This window comes from Simochromis diagramma, unplaced genomic scaffold, assembly GCF_900408965.1.
Source record: "Simochromis diagramma unplaced genomic scaffold, fSimDia1.1 OVJJ01000747.1, whole genome shotgun sequence".
NCBI classification, from domain to species: Eukaryota; Metazoa; Chordata; class Actinopteri; order Cichliformes; family Cichlidae; genus Simochromis; species Simochromis diagramma.
The window spans coordinates 1,279,895-1,300,748 of NW_024386897.1; the positions used below are offsets into that span (position 1 = coordinate 1,279,895).

The window sequence follows — 20,854 nt, forward strand, 5'->3', positions numbered from 1 at the left end:
CCCCTGAATCAGCACTTAAATTTAAAGTATCCCAACTATCTTCTTAATGCTCTTAATGTGTGACATTATTAAAAAAAAAAAATGTTACAGCATTGTAAGAATATAAAAAATTGCAAATGTGACCAGTTTGTGCATGACTGTGGCCTCATTAATGTTAAAGTACAGATCACACACCTAATAGCTAAAACATTTAATGCTCTTAAAGGCATTGCTTACAGGGATACATTATTAAGTGGTCAGTTAACATTAACTCAAAATATCTGGTGGCACAGTTGCTACAGAAGAGCTATATGAAAACAAGCATCATGTAATGTGAGTTTCCTCACAGCAACGTAAGTTTTTACACCTTATATTGGGAATAACAAAAGATAACTTTAACACAAAGCTTGAGCTCCTCATCAACTCATCTTTCTTAATAAACTTAACTGAATGAAGATTCAAGACAATTAACATTGATTCAAAACACTTTTTGAGAGAAATGTTTACAGTTTTCCTTGCTGTGTTCTAGTTAATGGTCTAACATTAAGTAGCACCATTTTACTTGGGCCTTATGAACAAAATGAGTCACATTTTCAAAGAAAGAACTTGCATAATACAGCACTCAAGAAAATTAACCCCGCTGGCACAGCAATAAAGCATGTGCCACTTCTTTGTGAACCTCAGGAAGCTGCAAATATTAATTTAAGTGCTAAATTTACCTGAGCTTGCACTGAAAAGAACGTCTTATAAAATACACCGTGATTCAATGTAACTGTGTTCACATATTTGGCTTTCAAACAGCCCAGTAAGGTAAAGGATTATTAAACCCAAAGCACAGAAACACATCCACGGCTGCTATATTAATAATGGATTGCATTTACATAGCGTATTTCGAGACCCTCAAAGTGCTTTACAACTCCACTATTCATTCACTCTCACACACTGGTGGTAGGCATAGCTGGCCTGGGGCAGACTGACAGAAGCGAGGCTGCTATGTCGCGCCATCGGCCCCTCTGGCCATCACTAGTAGGCGGTAGGTGAAGTGTCTTGCCCAAGGACACAACGACCAAGACAGACAGAGCTGGGGATCGAACCGGCAACCTTCCAGTTACAAGATGAGCTTCCCAACCCCCTGAACCACGGTCCACAGTACTATAGTACACTAAATTGAATTTAATCATTGCTGTATTCGAATTCTGTTACCACTTCAGAGATGCATGGGTGGTATTGTTTTTTTTTTTTTATGGATTTCAAAGGGGAATACCAAAAATGTGCTTCATGCCTCCATTAAAAAGAAGCCTAAGATACAACTGTGTAACTGTTTTATAGCCATGTCCTGGGTAAATATGACATTCTTTTAAATGCCTCAAAACCATATGATAAGACATGTCTTAAGACAGGTCCTAAGATATCACAAAACTCATTCCTTGCATGAAGCACAGTCACACAAAGGTTTAATTCATTAGTCAGTGACACATAAAACAAGGAAGAGCTTCTTAAAATCCAAAGCCTGTATTTAATTTCTGACAGTCTGTGTTTATCTTAAACCCCCCCCCCTGGCTGTCGAACAGTGATGGTCTTTCGCGTAACTACTTGACCTAAAGACGGCCCAAAAATTTCAATAACGTCTGTGTTGATTAGAAAAGAGATTAGCGCCTGATGTCATCTGATCTAGAGATGACATCAGGCGCTGCATTATTAACACAAAAATAAATAAATAAAAATGTGAGCTTGGAAAAAAGGTTAACCCCTGTTGAACCTTTTAGCAGAAAATCACAACTTAACTTAAATTTTGAAATGCATCTGTTTAGAATGTATAAATAGCACAAAACCCATAAGGTTTTAATTGTGTTTCACTGGAAGTGAAAATAGCAAGAAAATTCTAGAAGTGTATAACCACTGCAATTATTAAAAGTTGTCCTCACTTCTGTGTTAGAAAAAAAATCATCATAATGTCTATTTATAATTATCAGTATTATTTTAATAAGAATTAACAGTTAGAACACAAATTTTACTCACTGCAAACTAGTCTGTGCATTCAAAGCAGTGGCAGGAAAACTTGCATGTGTGGGATTTGGACGTTTCCAAGACATTTAAATGGCAGTACAGGTGCTTTTATAATCTTATGACCCCTCTAAAACTCTCTTTTGATCTCGGTTTTAATCTCAGTTCAGGTTGTTTTGAATTTGCTTACTTTTACAGGTTTTCTTATATTGTGGGTATTTGTGCCTGCAGGTTCACAACAACAGAGTAGTTTTACTGACCGCTTAAAAGGCTTCCGACTGCAAGTTACACTTTAATTACACAATTCAAGAACCTCACATCCACAGCCAGTTTAGAATCACCAATTAGCCTTACATGTATGTCTTTGGTCTTTAGTAGGAAGCCAGAGTACCCACAGGACACCCACTTGAAGTACACTGGAGCATGCCACCCCATTTCAGAGCCTTTCAGTACCTTTGTCAATGCACCCTCTGACCTCTGTATGGGCTCTGTTCTTCATGTGCACCACATATGATCACTTCTGCTGTTTTACTGTTACAGTGTTTAGAGAATCTCCCACGATCCTTTAAAGCAGCAGATGCCTGTCTCTGTGGGATCGTGGGCAAGTATGGTGGGAATGCAGTTCTCATTACAGTGTCAAGGTACCCACTGAACTCTGTAATCACTGTCCTATAAAAATTGTACACAGGCATACCGTCTAAAGTTTCACAGTTTCAAGATTCCTTAAAAATACAATTTTCCTTGATTTGACCCATACTGTTGGATCTAAAATCCTTCTCAGTAGATAACGATGAACTCTGATCCACAAAAATATTTTGCACTTGTACAACAGTATGAAATGTTAAAATCGTCAAATGTCTGGCTAAAATAATGACATTTACGACATTTTTGTTGCTGACTGTACTGATGATCACAATAATGAAGAGACCATCTGAAGCTCAATCTCACACTGAGCTCTTCCTGATGGTTTTGAAGTCTGGAAAGTATGCTGAGATTATTTTTATGCCTTCGCAATCAGAGTTCTTGTTCCATATTTGATCTTTCTCTCAACAGAGCCGAGTCATGTTCAGTTTACCAGGCCTCCGAGGTCTATGCTGACTGAGCCTGCCCTGGGATCAAACTGATTCTAGTTCAGGGCTTAGGGGCTTTCTCTGCCAGGAGGAAGAAAATCACTGACCCACATTGGCTCTATTTACTGGGAGCCTTTCAAAGCACACATCAACGCACACATTAAAAGGACACCTCCTGGTGGACTGCTGCAATTACACGATGTGTTCATTCAATCAAATCCTGTCCATTCACAAAGTTCTTCACTCACCCTGACCATTTGATTGATGATTGCCAAGCACGTGAGGCACGTTTATTCTGTGAATGGTAAAATAATGTGTCTGTTCCATTTCAGTCTTCACCACTGACATGATTTCCACTATTATTCTTTAAAGTATGGCTTCTTATTTCCTCTAAGCTATATGTATGTGGTCAGTGGTGATTCCACCAAAACCCTCAACCATTACTCTTAGCCTTGTCACCATTATAGTCCTCGTGTCTAAGAGCAAATTAAGTAAAATATATGAACAGCAATGTAAAACAGCATAGTCTTACTGCCACAGGAGTGTTTTTTTGTTTGTTTTTTTGTTTGATTGATTGTTTTGTTTTGTTTTGTTTTACTGTGGAGGGAAAGCCATACCAGGCAGTTCATATCCACTATACTTTTTTCACTTGATGCCAGCGGCGGACAGATATGGCAGTCTCTTTCAGTCGGCCACATAACAAATATACTGAGCATGTCAAACATATATGAGCAGGCTTGTTGCAATATCTATGAAATAAAGACTGATTAGTTTTACTAGTATGTATGCCAATATGTGAGTATGTTCTTCAGTTAAAGCAACAGCAAGCAGCTCATCATAAGGAACTATTCAATCACATGAAGCCAAATATTTAAACGGTAACAATAAGGTTTTAATGGAGTGTCCGGAATAAGTAATTAGTGCAGCGACAGGTCGCCTACACCCAACTACACCATACAAACACTTATGTCCCAATTTAAGCACGTTTGGCTTCATCATTAATGTAATAAACTCGAACTCACTCAAGATGTTATTTTGCGGTTTGCTTTGAGTAATGAATTGAGCTATAAAATGATGAATCAGCACATCCTGCTGGTGATGCATGGTTATATCGTCTTTTTTAATGTCAAAAGAACAGCTTAGACAGATTAAAATGACCGTCTGAGTAAACGTATTTGAATTTAAATTGTATTATTAATATTATTCCGAGAAGGTCGTTGGTCTAAATCTAATCTGGTGCCTTTCTGTGTAGTGTTTACATGTTTTTTCTGGGTACTCTGTCCTCCTCCTTCAGGCATGGGTTTAAGCTAATTGTTGACTCTAATTTGACCATAGGTGTTAATGTCTGGCTCTATATATATTATTAACACTGGGCAGACTGGTCACCTGTCCACGAGTCCCTAAAATCTATTATTAAGGAAACTTTTATTCATTTATTTATTGTATTCTGTCTCTGTAACTAACATAAAGAGATTCGTATCCATTCTTCTGAATTTTAGTCAAAGACTAAAAGATTCCACTCAACGTCAGACTCTTTAAATTATTTAACTATAAACTTACTGACCAACGATCAGGGAAAATCAGGATTTTACCAGGTCTGCCTGACAAATACCGGGGGTCCATAGTCGGTCCTTCAGGCGCCTCGGACAGAAGTTTAGTTCTCGACTTTGATTGGTCGCTTTCGCAGCATCGTTCGTTTGACAAGTAAAACAGTGGTCCGCAGGAAAAGAAAGCTCCGTGCGCTATCTACATTTGTACACTGCAAAGATGTCTGAGGAGCGATCTGAAAGATCCGATGGGAGGATTGTCAAGATGGAGATCGACTACAGTTCAACTGTAGACCAGCGTCTCCCGGAATGTGAAAAAATGGCTAAAGTAAGCGGGTTGTAAAAGAGGCCAGCGCCGGCTGAGTCATGGTGCAGCGAGATCAGTGTTAGCATTCAGGCTAGCATCTAGCGTTACTGGCTTTGTCTGGATAGCTCTTATGACCAAATATACTGTAAATATACTTTACTTTGTAATTTGAGGATTTTTTTTACTTCCATAAACTTCCAATGTACTCTGTTTACACACACACGCAGGTATTTATTTGTTATTATACTCGCTAGCATGCTAGTATTCTTAGCGTTAGCTAAACCTTTAGCTAGTTTGCTAACCTGGAAAAGTGACTTAAACATTTTGCTGGTACAAAAGCAGGACTTGCCTGTTGTCAGCTTACAGCAATAAACATATCTGACACCGTATTTGTGCATTCTTCTGTCGCAGGAGGGCAAGTTGCAGGAAGCTATCGAGAGCTTGTTATCATTGGAGAAGCAAACCAGAACAGTAAGTCGATGTACACTGTTGCAATTTGTGTTCTTGACCATTTAGCTGCAGAAATACATCTAAGAACTCGGGTCCGATGTGACAGTAACATAAATAATATAAATTGAGATTAAAACGCATTCTTAAGTTAAAGTTGTTTTTCCATTCTCAAACTATTTGTAGATGTCAGATTCAGACCCAGTCTTTAATAGGTGCAGCTGATCATAGGAGTGTAAATGAATGGACACGGTTAACCAGAGAACAGTGTCGCATAATTCTCTTTGCAAAGTCTTTTTTGTAAAACAGTAAAACTGAAAGATGTGTTGATGAAATAAGAAATTAATTTTTCATGATTGCAATGTATATTGGTTAACATGTATTTTTTTTATTGTTGTTGTTTTTGGTTTGTTTGCTTGTTTGTTTGTTTGTTTTTTAATCTGCCTTTAACCTTTGTGCAGGCATCGGACATGGTATCAACCTCCAGAATCCTTGTGGCTGTGGTTCAGATGTGTTATGAAGCCAAGGACTGGGATGCACTCAATGAAAACATCATGCTACTCACCAAACGGAGGAGTCAGCTCAAACAGGTTACATACCTCTTTTGTCTTGATTCCTGTTTTGTATCAATTCTTTCCTAAAACATTCTTCTGAATCTACAGTCTTAATACAGAAACATTTTATCATGCTTCTAAAGCCTTTTTTCAAATTGTATTACAATGTATAAATATATTGCTCAGTTACATGAGCAATCATAATTACTGGTCATGTAACTGTTTTTAATGAAAACATGCTGCAATGTTATCTATAGTGTAAGATGTTTTGAAGCAGCTCATCATAAGGAATCTGTTTTGAAATGATTTCCTCTGAGGGGTAAAATGCTAATACACTTTTTTGGAAAGTACCACTCCGACAAAATTTAGTCAAGACAAGTCCTTAAATTCAGAGCTCTTTTAATAAGCTTAACTTAATAACCCACAACCATTCTTTGAAAGTTAATACAACCTGAATCTGTTAGTTGTTTTTGTTTATTTGTTTGTTTTTTCTCTATTAGGCTGTTGCCAAAATGGTCCAAGAATGCTACAAGTATGTGGATGCTGTGACTGATCTCACCATCAAGCTGAGGCTAATCGACACACTTCGCACTGTGACAGCTGGAAAGGTCTGGAATATATGTGATTTAATGTTCATATCTGAAAATTTGTATAGATTTGGAAAGCTATCAAAGAAGTTACAGCTAAATAATGAGAGATTAGGCTAGCTTAAGCATTGCAGGTTGAATACGGTCAGTTACCTAAAATCTCAAAGGTGAATTTTTTTTGTAATCAATGAAATTCTTGAAAAATTCAGTTCAGTGAAAAACGGAATGAAAAATTCTTTTTTTTTTTCACATGTATAATGCCTAAACTTCCAATCACAAATTAATATGATCTGGTTTACACACAACTATTTTGCAAATGTCTGTTGTCTGTTGAATGCAGGTCATAGTAACTATTTGCTTAACTAACACTCTAAATTTGTCCACGTCACAGATCTATGTGGAAATCGAGCGTGCCAGGCTAACAAAGACCTTAGCTAATATCAAGGAGCAAAATGGCGAGGTCAAAGAGGCAGCTGCCATTCTTCAAGAATTACAGGTAAGGAACAGATGGTTTCAATTTTATACCTTCAAGATGACGAGGTCTGTGCAGTAGTTGTTGTTTCCTTATTGCTGTGGGGTGTATGGGGGAGATTTTATAATTTGTATGACTATAGTTTAAAAATACATAGATTAAGATTAAATAAATATTCCCATTCATTACTCACGTATGTTCTGATCAGGTGGAGACATATGGCTCGATGGAGAAAAAGGAGAAGGTGGAGTTTATATTGGAACAGATGAGGCTTTGCATTGCTGTCAAGGATTACATTCGTACCCAGATCATCAGCAAGAAGATAAACACCAAGTTTTTCCAAGAGGAGGGCACAGAGGTATGAAACAGACCAGGAACTGGGAATTAATTAATTAAAGATGGCAATGAAATATATTTTAATGTATTTTCATGGGTGGCGTCTGTACCCTCTTGTATCAGTTTGGTAGGTTTTAGCTTCAAGGGCTGACCTAATCAAACTTTTTTTCTCATGAACAACTCAGGAGCAGAAGTTGAAGTACTACAACCTGATGATTCAGGTGGACCAGCATGAGGGCTCCTACCTGTCCATCTGCAAACACTACAGGGCCATTTATGATACCCCTTGCATCTTGGAGGACAGCAGCAAGTGGCAACAGGTGTATATATATATATATATTTACTGTCAAGAGTATAAAGGTTGTTTTAACGGATGTTTAACTTTGTGATTAGCAAATTCAGCTTGCTGACTTGTTTACAAATAATGACAGGGGTTTCCTGTAGAAAATGATACTGTTTTTTTTTGTTTTTTTTTTGTGGTTTTGTTGTTTTTTGTAATATTTGCAGGTCTTAAAGTGAGATAAATACAACCTCAGATGAGCAATAACACATGACGTATTGCATCATGTAATTATTTAACAAAAGTTAGTGTGTGTGTGTGTGTGTGTGTCTGGGGAGGGGGCACAAAACCCAGTACACGCACCCCAGTACGCCCTAAGATTCAATGGGTAGTAGAACTACTTTTGACAGGAATAACTTGAAGTAATAGTTTCTGTATAACTCAGTCTCTCACAGTGTTGTGGAGGAATCTCAGCCCCCAAAACTGCTTCAGATCACTAAACTTTGTGGGCATTTGTTTATGCACAGCTCTCTTAAGGTCACCCTGCAGCATTTTAATCTGGACTGGACTTTGACTAAGCCATTGCAGCACTTTGGCTGAAAAAGAAAAGCGTCAATCTGTTATAGATTTGCTGGTGTCCTTGGAATCATTGTCCAGCAAACCATCCACCATTAAAGAGGTGATCGTGCTTGCTGATGATCAGTTAATCAAGTGTATTTGATTAGCAGCACCTGGCTGCTACTTAGACACTTAATTCCTATGCAGGCAGTAGGGATGTACTTAATTTTTCACTCACTGCTTCTGCATTTTAACTTGTTGAATAAATAATGAGATGGTGTAGTATTTCCTGTGGTGGTGTTCAGTTGAGGTTGTATTTACCTAAGTTTAAGACCTGATAAGGACCAGATAGTTTGTTTGGTTTTTTTTTTACACATAAAACTTAGAAATGAAAGGAGATCAGTTAATCAAGTGTATTTGATTAACCTGACTAAATGTGTCCTAAAGTATTGGAGGGAGACGTTCTCTTAGTCCTGTTACTGAAATCTGTATTTATGTGTAACAGTTAATTAGGTCTTTTTCTTTTTTCCTACAAAGCATGTGAACATCTTTTGGAATAAGAGAAACAATGATGTCATAGTTTAAGCACCATCAAATCTGTATGTCTAGTTTGCTCGTTGCTTGTTGAGTGCTGCAGCTACTTTTTTGTCTTTCAGGCCCTGAAGAGTGTGGTGCTCTATGTGATTCTTTCACCCTATGAGAACGAGCAGTCAGACCTTGTGCACAGAATCAGTGGAGACAAGAAACTGGAAGAAATCCCGAAATACAAGTGAGAAATAATTTTTGCTTCTTTGCTTTTGGTGCTGCTGTACTCTAAAAAAGTAAGCTACAGATGTGTTGTGGCTAGATAATAGAAAAATACAAAGAAAACACAATATATGTTACAGTATAATGTAGCTTGCTACCTTTTCTCAATTACTATATGAATCTTTGTGGACAGCCCCACGCACAGTGGGTATTTGCTATTTTAGCAAAGTTGCTAAATGTTTTTATCTCAAGAAAATGCTAAAAACTGTATTTAAAAATGTTGCTGTTTGCTGATGATGGTAATATTTTCTGCTCTGGTGATGATTTGCTGGCTTCACCTTATTTAAGCTATTGTGCAGAGGTCTGGGGCAATAACTACAAAAGTACATCACATTCATTGTTATTATTTATTTATTTTAAAGGCAGTAATGATAATTTACAATTCAGGTTATAAAGACTTTTATAAATTGACTATTTTTAAAGATTAAATGATTAAAATTTGTAGATCTTGTGAAATTCTGGACAGCACTTTTTTTTTTTTTTTTTTTTTAAAGAGCAAAACATAATCAGCTACCAGGAAATATTCAAAGCATTTTTTCTGAGAGAATGAAGTTATAATTTAAGGGGTTTTTGCAACTTCAAAACTGAAGGTGTATACTACCAGGAAAAGTTCTAGTTTGAGTGTGTGGAGTCAGACAGTTAAAGGTTGAATCAGTGTCCAAACATGAAGCAGGTCAAAAAGAGAGGTATGGTATGGATATGGTCCTCAAGAGATGTAAAGAAGGGGACAATATTGAATTTCAGTGAATGTCTCTGGTTGTTACTTTGTGCTTATTTGGATTTTGTAATTAACATTCCCTAAGTGGAGTTACTTGGCTTTCACGTGCAGATGTGAACTTATGGAGTTGTAAATATAAGATGATCTGATTATTATTTTGTGTATTTCATTTTGTTTATATTCTGTGTTATTGGAAGTGTTTATAATGTTGTTGTTGTTGAGGTTTATAACAATAATTAAGTTGGCTAAATAGTATCTGATGACTTACGAAGGAAGAATGTGATTAAATAAGTGTGCACTTCTTCCCACTTATTTCAGATAAGTAAACTGAGTCAAAAAAAGAGGAGCAGTATTGTACTGTGTTTTGCTTCATTTTTCTTCTTTTGCCGTTGTTTTCCTACATAATTACGTAATCAAACAATCCAAAGAAATCAACAAAACAATTCAAGGCAGTACTTTTTCCTAAGCTACTTGGGAGAGCTAACCACAGCAATGTTCACATATGTTGATACTGGGTGTGTACTCTCCGTAGCAAGGCGTAGATACAAGTTTTTTTTGGGAGGGGTTTGTTAATAAATATTCTTCTTGTCCCAGGGACCTTCTGAAACAGTTCACTACCATGGAGTTAATGCGCTGGGCCTCCTTGGTGGAGGATTATGGGAAAGAGCTGAGAGAGGGATCACCCAACAGCCCTGCAACAGATGTCTTCTCTTATACAGAGGAAGGGGAGAAAAGGTGGAAGGACCTGAAGAATAGAGTGGTCGAGCATGTAAGTCCTATTGTCCAGAGCAGGGGCTTCTCACTTGGAGTTTGAACACACAACTGTGACACTTTGTTAGACTTGTTTTAGTTTTGATGGTTTTCTGAGTGCTTTCTTAGTTTTAAACTTGTCAGTGGGTGACATGTTTTCCCCTCGTTTTTACTAAAGTAAAGTAGTTGGCAGGACCATTCAAAACCTTTTTTTCTTATAATGATCAAGAGACTGAGTTCAATTGAAATAGATACAAGGACTAATCCCAAAAGGTTGATTCCCTTCATCTGGACGTAGCGTTTTCAGTGGGAGAAACATTTTGTCAGTCATCCAAGTGACTTCTTCATTCTCAGCTGACTACAGGTTTCCCCATCCTTATAAACACTACATTTGCACAATGACTGAATTTAACCCATTGAATGAACAATGGGCTGTGAGGTCAGTTCCTTGATCATTAATATGTAATAGGACTAAATGGAACACAATTGGACATACAATAGAAATACGATGGAGGCAACTGGGATAAAGATGACTCTGAAGCTTTATGCAGATTGAGTGGATAAACTGTCTGGCTCTTATATTTGGGTACATTGTATGTGCACTGGTAACAGTGATATGATTTTCATGTGTTTTCTGCTGTCCCCAGAACATCCGAATAATGGCCAAATATTACACGAGAATCACAATGAAAAGGATGGCTAACCTTCTTGACCTCTCTGTTGATGTAAGTAAAACAATATAGCTAAATAACTCATTTAAATGTAGTTTTTGAGTGTAACTCAACCCAGGTCTCTCTCTCTCTCGTTAAATACTTTATCAGGAATCGGAGGAGTTCCTCTCCAGCCTAGTTGTAAACAAGACCATCTACGCCAAGGTTGACCGGCTGGCTGGCATCATCAACTTTCAGCGGCCCAAAGACCCCAATGACCTGCTCAACGACTGGTCACACAAACTCAACTCACTTATGTCTCTGGTCAACAAGACCACGCATCTCATTGCCAAGGAGGAAATGATTCATAATCTGCAGTGAAATGAGAACAAAGTGCTTTATTTTATGTTTTGATTCATATTTTGTTTTTCCTTCTGTGGAAATGTTTTTGACTACACAGTATAATGGCAGCCTGTGAAAGCAATCTAATTCCGATGTGATAGAATTAGCAAAAAAAAGTCTTCAACACACAATAAACATGCAAACACTTATCCTTTGCATCTCACTCTGGACTGGATATTCAAAGTGTTACACATTGCCATTTGATGTAATATATACAGTAGTTTAGCCTCTGTTTCTTTATAAAAACCTGGTTTTCAATGTACATCTAGCAATGTAAACAATAAACTTCTGACATTTGGTTAACAGTTATATATGTAGGTGTTATTGTAGCCTGACTTACATTGATTCTATTATGACAAACCATGAAAACATGAGTGTATAGTAGGAGATAAAAGGATTAATGTGAAAAACACCAAGGGCATACAGCGCACAAAGTTCAATGAATAATATGTGCCGATGCTTTAATTACAATGGGTTATCCAGATTGCAGATCCCTCTCTTCACTTTGGTTTTAATCTCCACGGGGCCCAAAATGAAATGTTTGACACATTCATACACCACATAAAAAGATTTTTTCCACCAGCAGATATATTGACAAAGAAATTGTTGGCATCCAGTTGTGCACCAGTAAACACCACAGTAGGCATTTTGAGTGGTAATAGCACAAAAGCACAGGTAGAACTAATGACATTAAATGTGGCTCGGGATAATAAAATGTCAGGGGTGCCATAACAATGAGCTAGCATGCATAATAGCAGAATATTGGAACTTCTTATTTGAATGGAAAACTGCTTTTAATCATAGCAATTACCTCTGTGCTTTACTTACTATGTGTATGTGCCCTCATTTCTTGGCTTATGAGTGCGGAAAATACAATTTTAACTAGCTCAATTATATTTTCCCTCTTTTTTTTATGTCCACAATGTAATGTGGCAAGTCAACATAAAGATTCAAATGTTATTATTGTGGATATTTTCAATACATCACAGTTTAATCTTACACACACCACTTATTGTTGTGTGTGTGGTCATTTCGGGTTTTTTAAATATGTTCTATGAAGCATATGGATTAATTTTGGTCACCTCAAGGACTTGATTGGATTTATTAGAAACACCTCATCTGTGTCACAAAATCGGCTCATATCATTGTACATCCCTGAGAGTTATAAAAGGCTTGACTGGATGGATGAGGAAAAATACCTTTAGGTTAAGGGAAGATAAGTGACATTCCTAAAATGTCATAAACTCAAAATGCTTTTTAGTTTTATACTAAATTTTTTAGTTTAATAAACATAATTTGATGCAGATTTCTTTTTTAAACCGTAATGCTACATTTCAGATTTTATATTTTCAGACATATAGGAGTCAATCCTACAGTTGTAGAACATTGTCTGTCCCACTCATGAATTTGAAAATATCTATAAGATATTAAAACATGTATTTGGGGGTTAATTACATCTGTCCTGGGACAAAATGTAAACCTAGTTGTTGATAAAGTGGTTCCAAAATTATTATTTAAAATATAAAATAACTCTTGAGAAACCCCTCCCCCAAAAGAAAATGGCATTTTTCTCTTATCACAACTTCTTAATAACCGAATTGCATGTCAAATACAACAATTAAAATGTTATAAACACACTTTTTTGTTTTCATTTTGTTGGCATGTGTGTTACAATTGTTAAACAACTTTTTAAAACACCAACATACTTTAAAGAAGAGTGATTGTATCCCAGATCATTTGTTCAACTATGTCCATTTAGCCTGGAAAGGAAAAGATAAAGTAGGCGACAAAAAAGAAGTAATATGAACAAGTCCTGTGATAACACTATGGATAGTCCAAAGGTCAGTTCTCTTTGGCAAATTTTGTATTTTTCCAATCTTTTCTGACTAGACTGTGTCACTCTAACCAATGCAACACTGTTACCTGTATTACAAAAAGAAGATAAATTAATTTTGGTGTTTCCTTCCTTTTTTAAATATATATATTCACAATCATTCATGACTGTTGCAGTCCATTATGTTACTCAATTCAATATATACTCTCTCTCTCTCTCTCTATATATATATATGTGTGTGTGTGTGTGTAATAAACTTTCTAAATATATTAAAAGTATATAAAATATTATCATTATTATTATTATTAAATGTGTGAACAGTGTATTTGAGATAAATACTGAAATTAAATGAAAACGTTGGGGAACGTAGATTTCAAAAGTTGCTTAAATGAATATAAATTAAGTCTTAAGAATGTATATTATATGCTATAAAATATGCTTTTTCATATTCCAGAGTATTGGTGTGAGCTGTACCAAGCATAGCACACAGCAACTTAAATGTCACATAAAAGTGTACTTTTGATACCTGAGGTGGACAAATCTATATTTTTGATGGGTGTTTTTTAAAATGTGTTTTTCTTAGAAACATAACAGAGAATTATGAAATAAAAGACCAGTTTTAAAAAACGATTCCTATATTGTGCTCTAACTGCAGAATGACCCGTAGACTAACTTTACTTGAATTTTAGTCCCACGTGTGTGCTTATAAGGAATAAAACTAACTACTATGACAAAAAGGATGCTTGTCATCACGGGCCATATAGACGCGCACGCAAACACACGTTTCGGTCCCCTCAACCTTCAGATCTGTACATCCCACTATGCTTTGCGATGACGGTCTGACAAGTGGATCCAAGATGGCGTAGAAAGTAAAGCTAGGTAAGTGTTGACTTCCCATTTTCAGCCCTTTCAGTTGTCTTTTTCATCTCAAAGGCACTGCCACGAAACCCCACCATAAATCATTAGGATAATGGCGAATGCTTTGAGTTTATGCACGAATAACAACACGATGTCATACCAGTTATATGCGTCCAAACACCGTGGCAAAATCACAGGCCCGAACCCGTTTTGTTTCGGCGAACCTAGCTAGCTAGCCCGCTAACATTAACAAACCAGACAGCCATTCTTGTTGTGAGCTTCCCAGTTTGGTTCCAAGAAAGGCCGTGTTTTGGCTAGCAGGCTAACTGCTAGCTACGCATACTCTATTTAGTGGCAACACTGTGTGCCCTGTGCAAAGGCGAGCGATAAGTTGACCAACACTTTGAGTGGGGACATTTTTTTTTGTTTTTTTGTTTTTTTGCAAGGCTTTGTGACGCTGCCGTCATCGCTCTTACTTGCAGCAGTCATGACAAGTTTGCTGGACAAACAATAGCTATAACTAACTACTGAAAGGCGGATCATGTCCACTCCAGTGTATTTGCTATTTAGTGTATGCACTCTTGCTGCCTCCTGCCAGTTAAGCTCAGGGAAATAAGTTTTTACAGCCGTATTTTGCACACGTTGCTGCTGACGATGCTGTCAAGCCAAATAACGTTATCTGAGGACAACGGAGACAGTCGCGGTTGCTCTACAACTATTTTCCGTTATAAATATTAGCGTTTTCTTCCACTGTATATTGTAATCGTGGAGTCCCACGACTGAACACGAAAAATAAGACAGCTGCCCACCCGCTGCATCCCGCCAAACTATTTTTCGTTGCACCAGTGAAGTGGCAAGCACTAATATTAGGTAACGGATATCCCCACAGTAACAAATAGGGCTGTGAATCGCTACATTGGTTTTAAACTAACCCTACTTGATCGTAGCAAGCACTGTGTTAATATCAGTCGTGCATCTCTTTTGTTTTTTTGTTCTACAATTCTGTTGTTCATCTTCCCATAAGCCATCATTCTCTGGTCAAGGAACTTTTAACTCTCAACTACTTTTGGATGATTACATGTTTTTTCCTTAGTCTTAAGACTATTTTAATTATTATATTTGCAGAAAGTTGTTTTACAAATACAAACAGCTACTTTAAATTTAAATCCCAGAAGTTATTTTAAGATTTTCTGACATTGTGGATGAACCATTTTTATGCAAAATGCTCCAGACAATGTGTGATGACGAGGTGTGGCAAAATTGGTTAGTTTCATGTCTGCATGATGACAAAAAACTAGTTATACTAATCAAAAATGCATCTGTATTTTTTTTTTTTAATTTTTTTTTTAAAGGAAGCGTTCACACCAGGAGTTCACTTTTTGAAGATCAGCAGACCTATAATGTGTCATATTCCTAAATGAAAAGGCAAAGAATTAGCTGCTTATGGTCCCTTCCCTGCTTGGTTAGCTTATTTTTTTCTGACTCATGGAATATCTGTCCAGGCCAATGGTGATGATTGTGGTATTTTTAGCGTTAAAATTAATATAAGTGCAATGACTGCATTATTTGCTTCACATGTGCTTTTTGCGACAGTGAAAAAAATCCTTCAAATACATTATTGTGTGTCATGTGTATTACCATGTACTGCACATAAGCTGAAAGACTTGTCTCTCTATGGTCCTAAGAGACATGTTGAGCCAGAGCAGCTATTACTAACGTAGCTTGTATGTTAGTAGATGTTGAAGAAGTGTCTCAAACACTGTTACAGGGTTAACAGACTCCCCCACTGCACCCACCGCCTCTTGCATGATTGATTTTGAAAATATTTTTTTAACAATGTGTGAAATGTCAAATCCTTTTGTTTAATGTCTTCATCATGCGATGCAGGTGTAAATTGCAATTTCACAGCTAGCATATAGTAATTTGGTGCCTCCTCTCTCTCTTTCAAGGACACCCTGTTCCAAATATGCCTAAAATTACTGTGCTGTAGGTGACAGCTTCCCTGTTCCTCTGAGGTAGTCAGAATCAAAATCTAAATTCCATACTGTGGTGAGTGCTTGGATTGAAATTGAGCATCAGCTAACTGCTGAAACTCCGTTTGCTTTGCACATAGCTATAATAGGGGCTTTTAGTGTAGTATTTTTGTGACAAAAGCTCTTTATCTGCCTTCCTGAGATAAGTTGCAGTTCTGGTGTTGAAACCAGCGTGGTTGGAAACCGGGCCAGAAGTTGCTAGGCTGTTATCCAAGGCTAAGCATTTGAGGCTTTGGCGTTTGACAGGAGTTCACAGTGTACCCTCCCTATCCTGGAAAAGAAAGCCACTTTCTTGTTTCTTACATGTTGTTGTATAAGATATTAATTAGAAGTTGCTAGAAAAACTACTGGTAACAGCCCCCCCACTCCAAAAAACAAAAAAACAACACCCAGAACATGAGTACATTCATGGCTCAGTACATTTTCATTACAGCAGATGAAACTAAACAAAAAATATACTTTGAAACTTTAACCTTTTGTTCAAGTTTTGCATACTGTGAAAAAAGGTTTAGTAAATGAAACTAATATGATTGCAACATATTTTTATGTATGTTTGTAAAAATATCGTGTTAACAATTAAACGCTAGTGGTGCCACTTGAGTTTGAATATTTGTACAAAGCACAGTTGGTCTTTTTGTCCACACTGAGGAAACAGTGATTACCACTAGATACAAGCAATGTTGGTCTTTACATTCAGTGTGACCTTTAGGATTTGGAATTGATCATTGGTTTTGGATGGTTACCAAATTGTTTAGATCATTTGAATCATGTGTCTCTGAACCTATGAATTTCCGTTATCTGTGCTATTATGTTTTCTCACAGTTAACACAGGGGCCTTTGTACTTCGGAATCACATGTGAGGCTTTTTGAACTCCTTATTCTATACTATGTTTATATTTATTGATAATAAATCCACATTGATTTAGAAAATGTAGAAAACTTCCTATTCCTATTTTTTTTTTTTTTCTCCAAAAGTTGATTAGGAATATACAAAGTGAAATGATCGTACCCCTAACCAGAACCTGTATTGGCAGTGATATTGTAATTTTATCAAGATCCATCCTTAGTGAGCCCCACAATGTGAGCAGGGAAGTTGTAGATTCCAGCGAGTGGTAGAGTAAGTTAAATTAAAAACTCAGCGGATTGTGTGAGTTGTCAGATAAAGTACACGTATAATGCCTTACCTGCTTTCAAGGTGCACTGCTGTGCTTTTCCCAGTGGCTCCCAGCCTGGGATTTTTGTTCCGGGAATCCAAGTGTGTAGACATAAGTGCAAACTTCTCACAGTACTGGTTTTTTGTCACGGGGCAATATCGAACTGAACGCTGTGTACTGATGGGTTGAGGGCAAGTACCATTACACTCCTAGTGCCAAAATACGCAAGTCTCATCAGGACAGATTGTGATGAGGTTTTATCTGAAACATTGTAAAAATAAAAGTACTGCTAGAAATTCAACATAAAGGTTATATTGACTTTTCCTCTGCATACTGTCCAGCATGTCCACTATCTTGTCTCAGCAATGCCCCTTTATTCTGGATGATCAGTTATGCCCATTATGAGTCAGTTGACACCAGACAGCTGACTCCACTACTGACTTCAGAGCTTGATCATAAAGAAGAATGTCTCTTATATTGCTTAAGACATCTCACATGACTACATCTTTCTCTGCTCTTTGCACATGTATTTCAATTTACACTGTGTAAGCACAGGCGGAGGTTGAGGTATGTTAGAAACACTCCAAGGAGTCTTATCCTCTGTTCTTGTTGATTTATGGCAAACATCAGTTACATGAGAACTTGACTCTTGCTTGTTGCCACTGTAAAATGACATTTTACTGTAGAAAACCTTTTTAAAAAACAAAAACAAAAAAACAAACTTGTTCCAAATCAAAAGCCACAATATATAATTTATTATTAAAGTGAACATAATTTAATAATTTATGACTGTGACGTTATGTGGAGGGGAAAAAAACATTTACTTTATTTAAAAATAATGTTCTGTGTCAACTACATGTACAAGTAAAAGCAAATAAAAATGACCTATCAAATAGGGAGTTCATAGGAAGCAACAGACTATATCTTACCCAAATAGCTGAATTCAGTTTTCAGTGGAAAGTTAGGCAGCTGATGTTGGCTGCATTTTACATATTGTTTGACAATAATCAGGATGACAATTTCCGAGAGGTTGGAGAAAAAGAAAATTGTTATCTTTTGTCTAGCCCTTTTTTTTTTTTTTTTTAAGTGTTCTTATTTTTGTGCTGTTTGTGTTTTATTTGTAGACGGTTTGTCCCTAAGTCATGGCGGACAGGAGAGCGGAGAAGTCATGTGAAGAAGCCAGTAGATCGTTAGCCAGGCGGGAGTACGAGGCGGCAGTCAGCCATAGCACGGATGCCCTGGTGGTCCTTGCACCCCAACCCCCATCCTCCAGCAACCCCATCCCGCTGAGCCCTCCATCGCTTGTCGCCGCCGCCGGACCCCTCCGCAGCCGTGCCCTGCTCTACCGAATTGCTGCCTTCTTGCAGCTGGTGAGGACACAGCTGATTTTTACAACTATTTAACATCCCCCAAAATCACAATGTAGAGACAGAACTCATTAACAATAATAATGTGAAATATAAAATTATCATCTAATACTCAATCTCGAAATTATTACATTACATTGAAATAACTGACCATTGTCCTTTGAATCAACCTTTGTAAAATGAAGAGAAGATTAAAAATGAGAAAACAGAAGTTTCTTCCAGGGTACTGTTAGGTCATCTTTGCTGAAGACTAAAATTAGACCTGTTGCTTGAGGCTGAAGATTATGGAAACTACTTAAGTCTTAGAAGTCTGATAATGTGAGGAAGTATCACCAAGTATTCTCATTTGTAAAGGTCATAAATTTTCTCCCCCATTTCTGCCAACAGAAAAATTATGATGAAGCAGATGAAGACTGCAAACATGGTGAGTGGCAACTCAAATTGTAAACAGTGCTGATACTGTAAGTTCGTGTAGTGTAATAGGTAATTTTGTATCTGTGGTAGAAGTTTCACCATGTCCTTACATGTTAATTTTGCATCTACTGTAAGTGTTATAGCTGAAAAACAGAAGAAAATAAATGTTTAGGTCTGCACTCAGGTGATGCCCAGGGTCAAAGATAGTGTCCCAGTGTTGTCAAGTGAGTCGTTTACTGCAGTAAACCTGGGGGACTGCTGAAGCTTGCGTCATAGAAAAGTATATGGTACAATGTAGCCTCTTTCAGCCTGTATGAAAATACAAGCCCTGATAATCCTAAAATGTCATGTTTTCATTGAACTTTTCAGAAAATCAAATCAGTCCCTTTCACTCTTTTTCTAGAGAGCAGGCATGCAGACTTATCACATACAGAACATTGAAAAATATCTAACTGACTGAACTGAATTTATTCTTTCCATACCCACTCCTCTTTCCTCTTCATCTTGTGATAGTCCTGGCAGAAGAAATTGCCAGGGGAGATGGTTCACTACAGGCGAACTTGCGCTCCATGCTGTTGGATGGCAGCCTGCAGGAGGTGGCCAGCATCCTGTCTAAAGCCTTGTATGGCGAGCCAATGGTATGATTAATGTACAATCTATAAATCGCATTCAAAAGTACTGTCAGACTACACATTGGTAGCTAGAAGGGTATTTGAAGTGCAGTGCCTACCATTGCCAATGTTCTACAGTTTTAGAATAATAATAATAATAATAATAATAATTCAGGCAATGTTTTTATTATGATTTTTGAAGCAGCTGTCAAAAGTTGGATGGTTTTGGTTTCCACTGGCCATTGTTAGATCATACATTGTTTAATTTTTTTCCTCAACAAATTACATGTATGTTAGTACAGATTTTAAACTTGAATATTCATTTAGATCTGATGTGGGATTTTAAATGTTACCCTATATTTTGGATTAGAAATGTAATAGGCACTTTCTATGTATAATGAAATTCTGAGGGGTTCATGGTCTATATAGAGCAGTGTTAAGCAGAAAGGCAGTTAAACTGTAAAATTACACAATATTACAAAGATGAAATAAAGATCGATGAAATATTTTAATAAAAATGCACGTCTAATCACTACTTATTTAGCAGATATTTTCTGAGACCTTAAACATTCAGAAAAATCTTCATATAGCGGTGGATAAAGTCACTACCAGGAAGTGCAAATAAGCGATTAATCAAACAAGAGTTTTATTTGGCAAATAATTCACTAAGAAAGTGAATTGCTAAGTACCCTAGCTGTAAGGAAGCCATAAATGCATGAGCCAAAGGCTTTTTTGCGTTTTTCGATACTATAATTTGTGACTTGTTGCCAGCAAACTCCAGGTTACATCACACATACATTTCACATTCCACTGATCTAATATGGAAACCTTTGTAGTGCATACTGTAATGATGATGAAGATCAATTTTGCATGTTATTGTTAAAAAATGACTACTAATAAAAAGGACTAAAGTAGTTGTTTTCTTTCTCAACAGAATGGTATTGTTGCAAAAGACCTGAGCAGATTAAAAATGCTCTTCTCTGAAATAGAGGTACGTGCCTATTGTTTGTCATGCTCCTTTGTTCCAGTCATGTGGTGTTTGGTTTTACAGGGAATTCTTCAATGCTTGTAGATGGAAATAATTAAGATTTGGTTATAGCCAAAGTATCTGTTGT

The 20,854-nt window shown here is 36.9% G+C and overlaps 2 protein-coding genes across 2 annotated transcripts in view; both read left to right on the plus strand.

The window, feature by feature from the left end:
• Nucleotides 1–4,708: 4,708 nt before the first annotated feature.
• psmd12 (proteasome 26S subunit, non-ATPase 12) lies at nucleotides 4,709–11,777 on the plus strand. The gene is made up of 11 exons (XM_040034277.1): nucleotides 4,709–4,928; nucleotides 5,319–5,378; nucleotides 5,816–5,944; nucleotides 6,409–6,516; nucleotides 6,887–6,991; nucleotides 7,176–7,325; nucleotides 7,489–7,623; nucleotides 8,798–8,910; nucleotides 10,261–10,435; nucleotides 11,064–11,141; nucleotides 11,238–11,777. Exons 1-11 carry the CDS (start codon nucleotides 4,821–4,823, stop codon nucleotides 11,445–11,447), a joined length of 1,371 nt encoding a protein of 456 aa, XP_039890211.1. The 5' UTR covers nucleotides 4,709–4,820; the 3' UTR covers nucleotides 11,448–11,777.
• Nucleotides 11,778–14,054: 2,277 nt separating this feature from the next.
• Nucleotides 14,055–20,854, plus strand: part of helz (helicase with zinc finger) — a 47,909-nt gene continuing 41,109 nt past the window's right edge. The window contains exons 1-5 of the mRNA XM_040034276.1: nucleotides 14,055–14,181; nucleotides 18,472–18,717; nucleotides 19,102–19,138; nucleotides 19,642–19,766; nucleotides 20,674–20,730. Of these exons, the coding sequence (XP_039890210.1) occupies nucleotides 18,490–18,717; nucleotides 19,102–19,138; nucleotides 19,642–19,766; nucleotides 20,674–20,730 (447 nt within the window). The 5' untranslated portion in view covers nucleotides 14,055–14,181; nucleotides 18,472–18,489. The remainder of the gene's footprint in view (nucleotides 14,182–18,471; nucleotides 18,718–19,101; nucleotides 19,139–19,641; nucleotides 19,767–20,673; nucleotides 20,731–20,854) is intronic.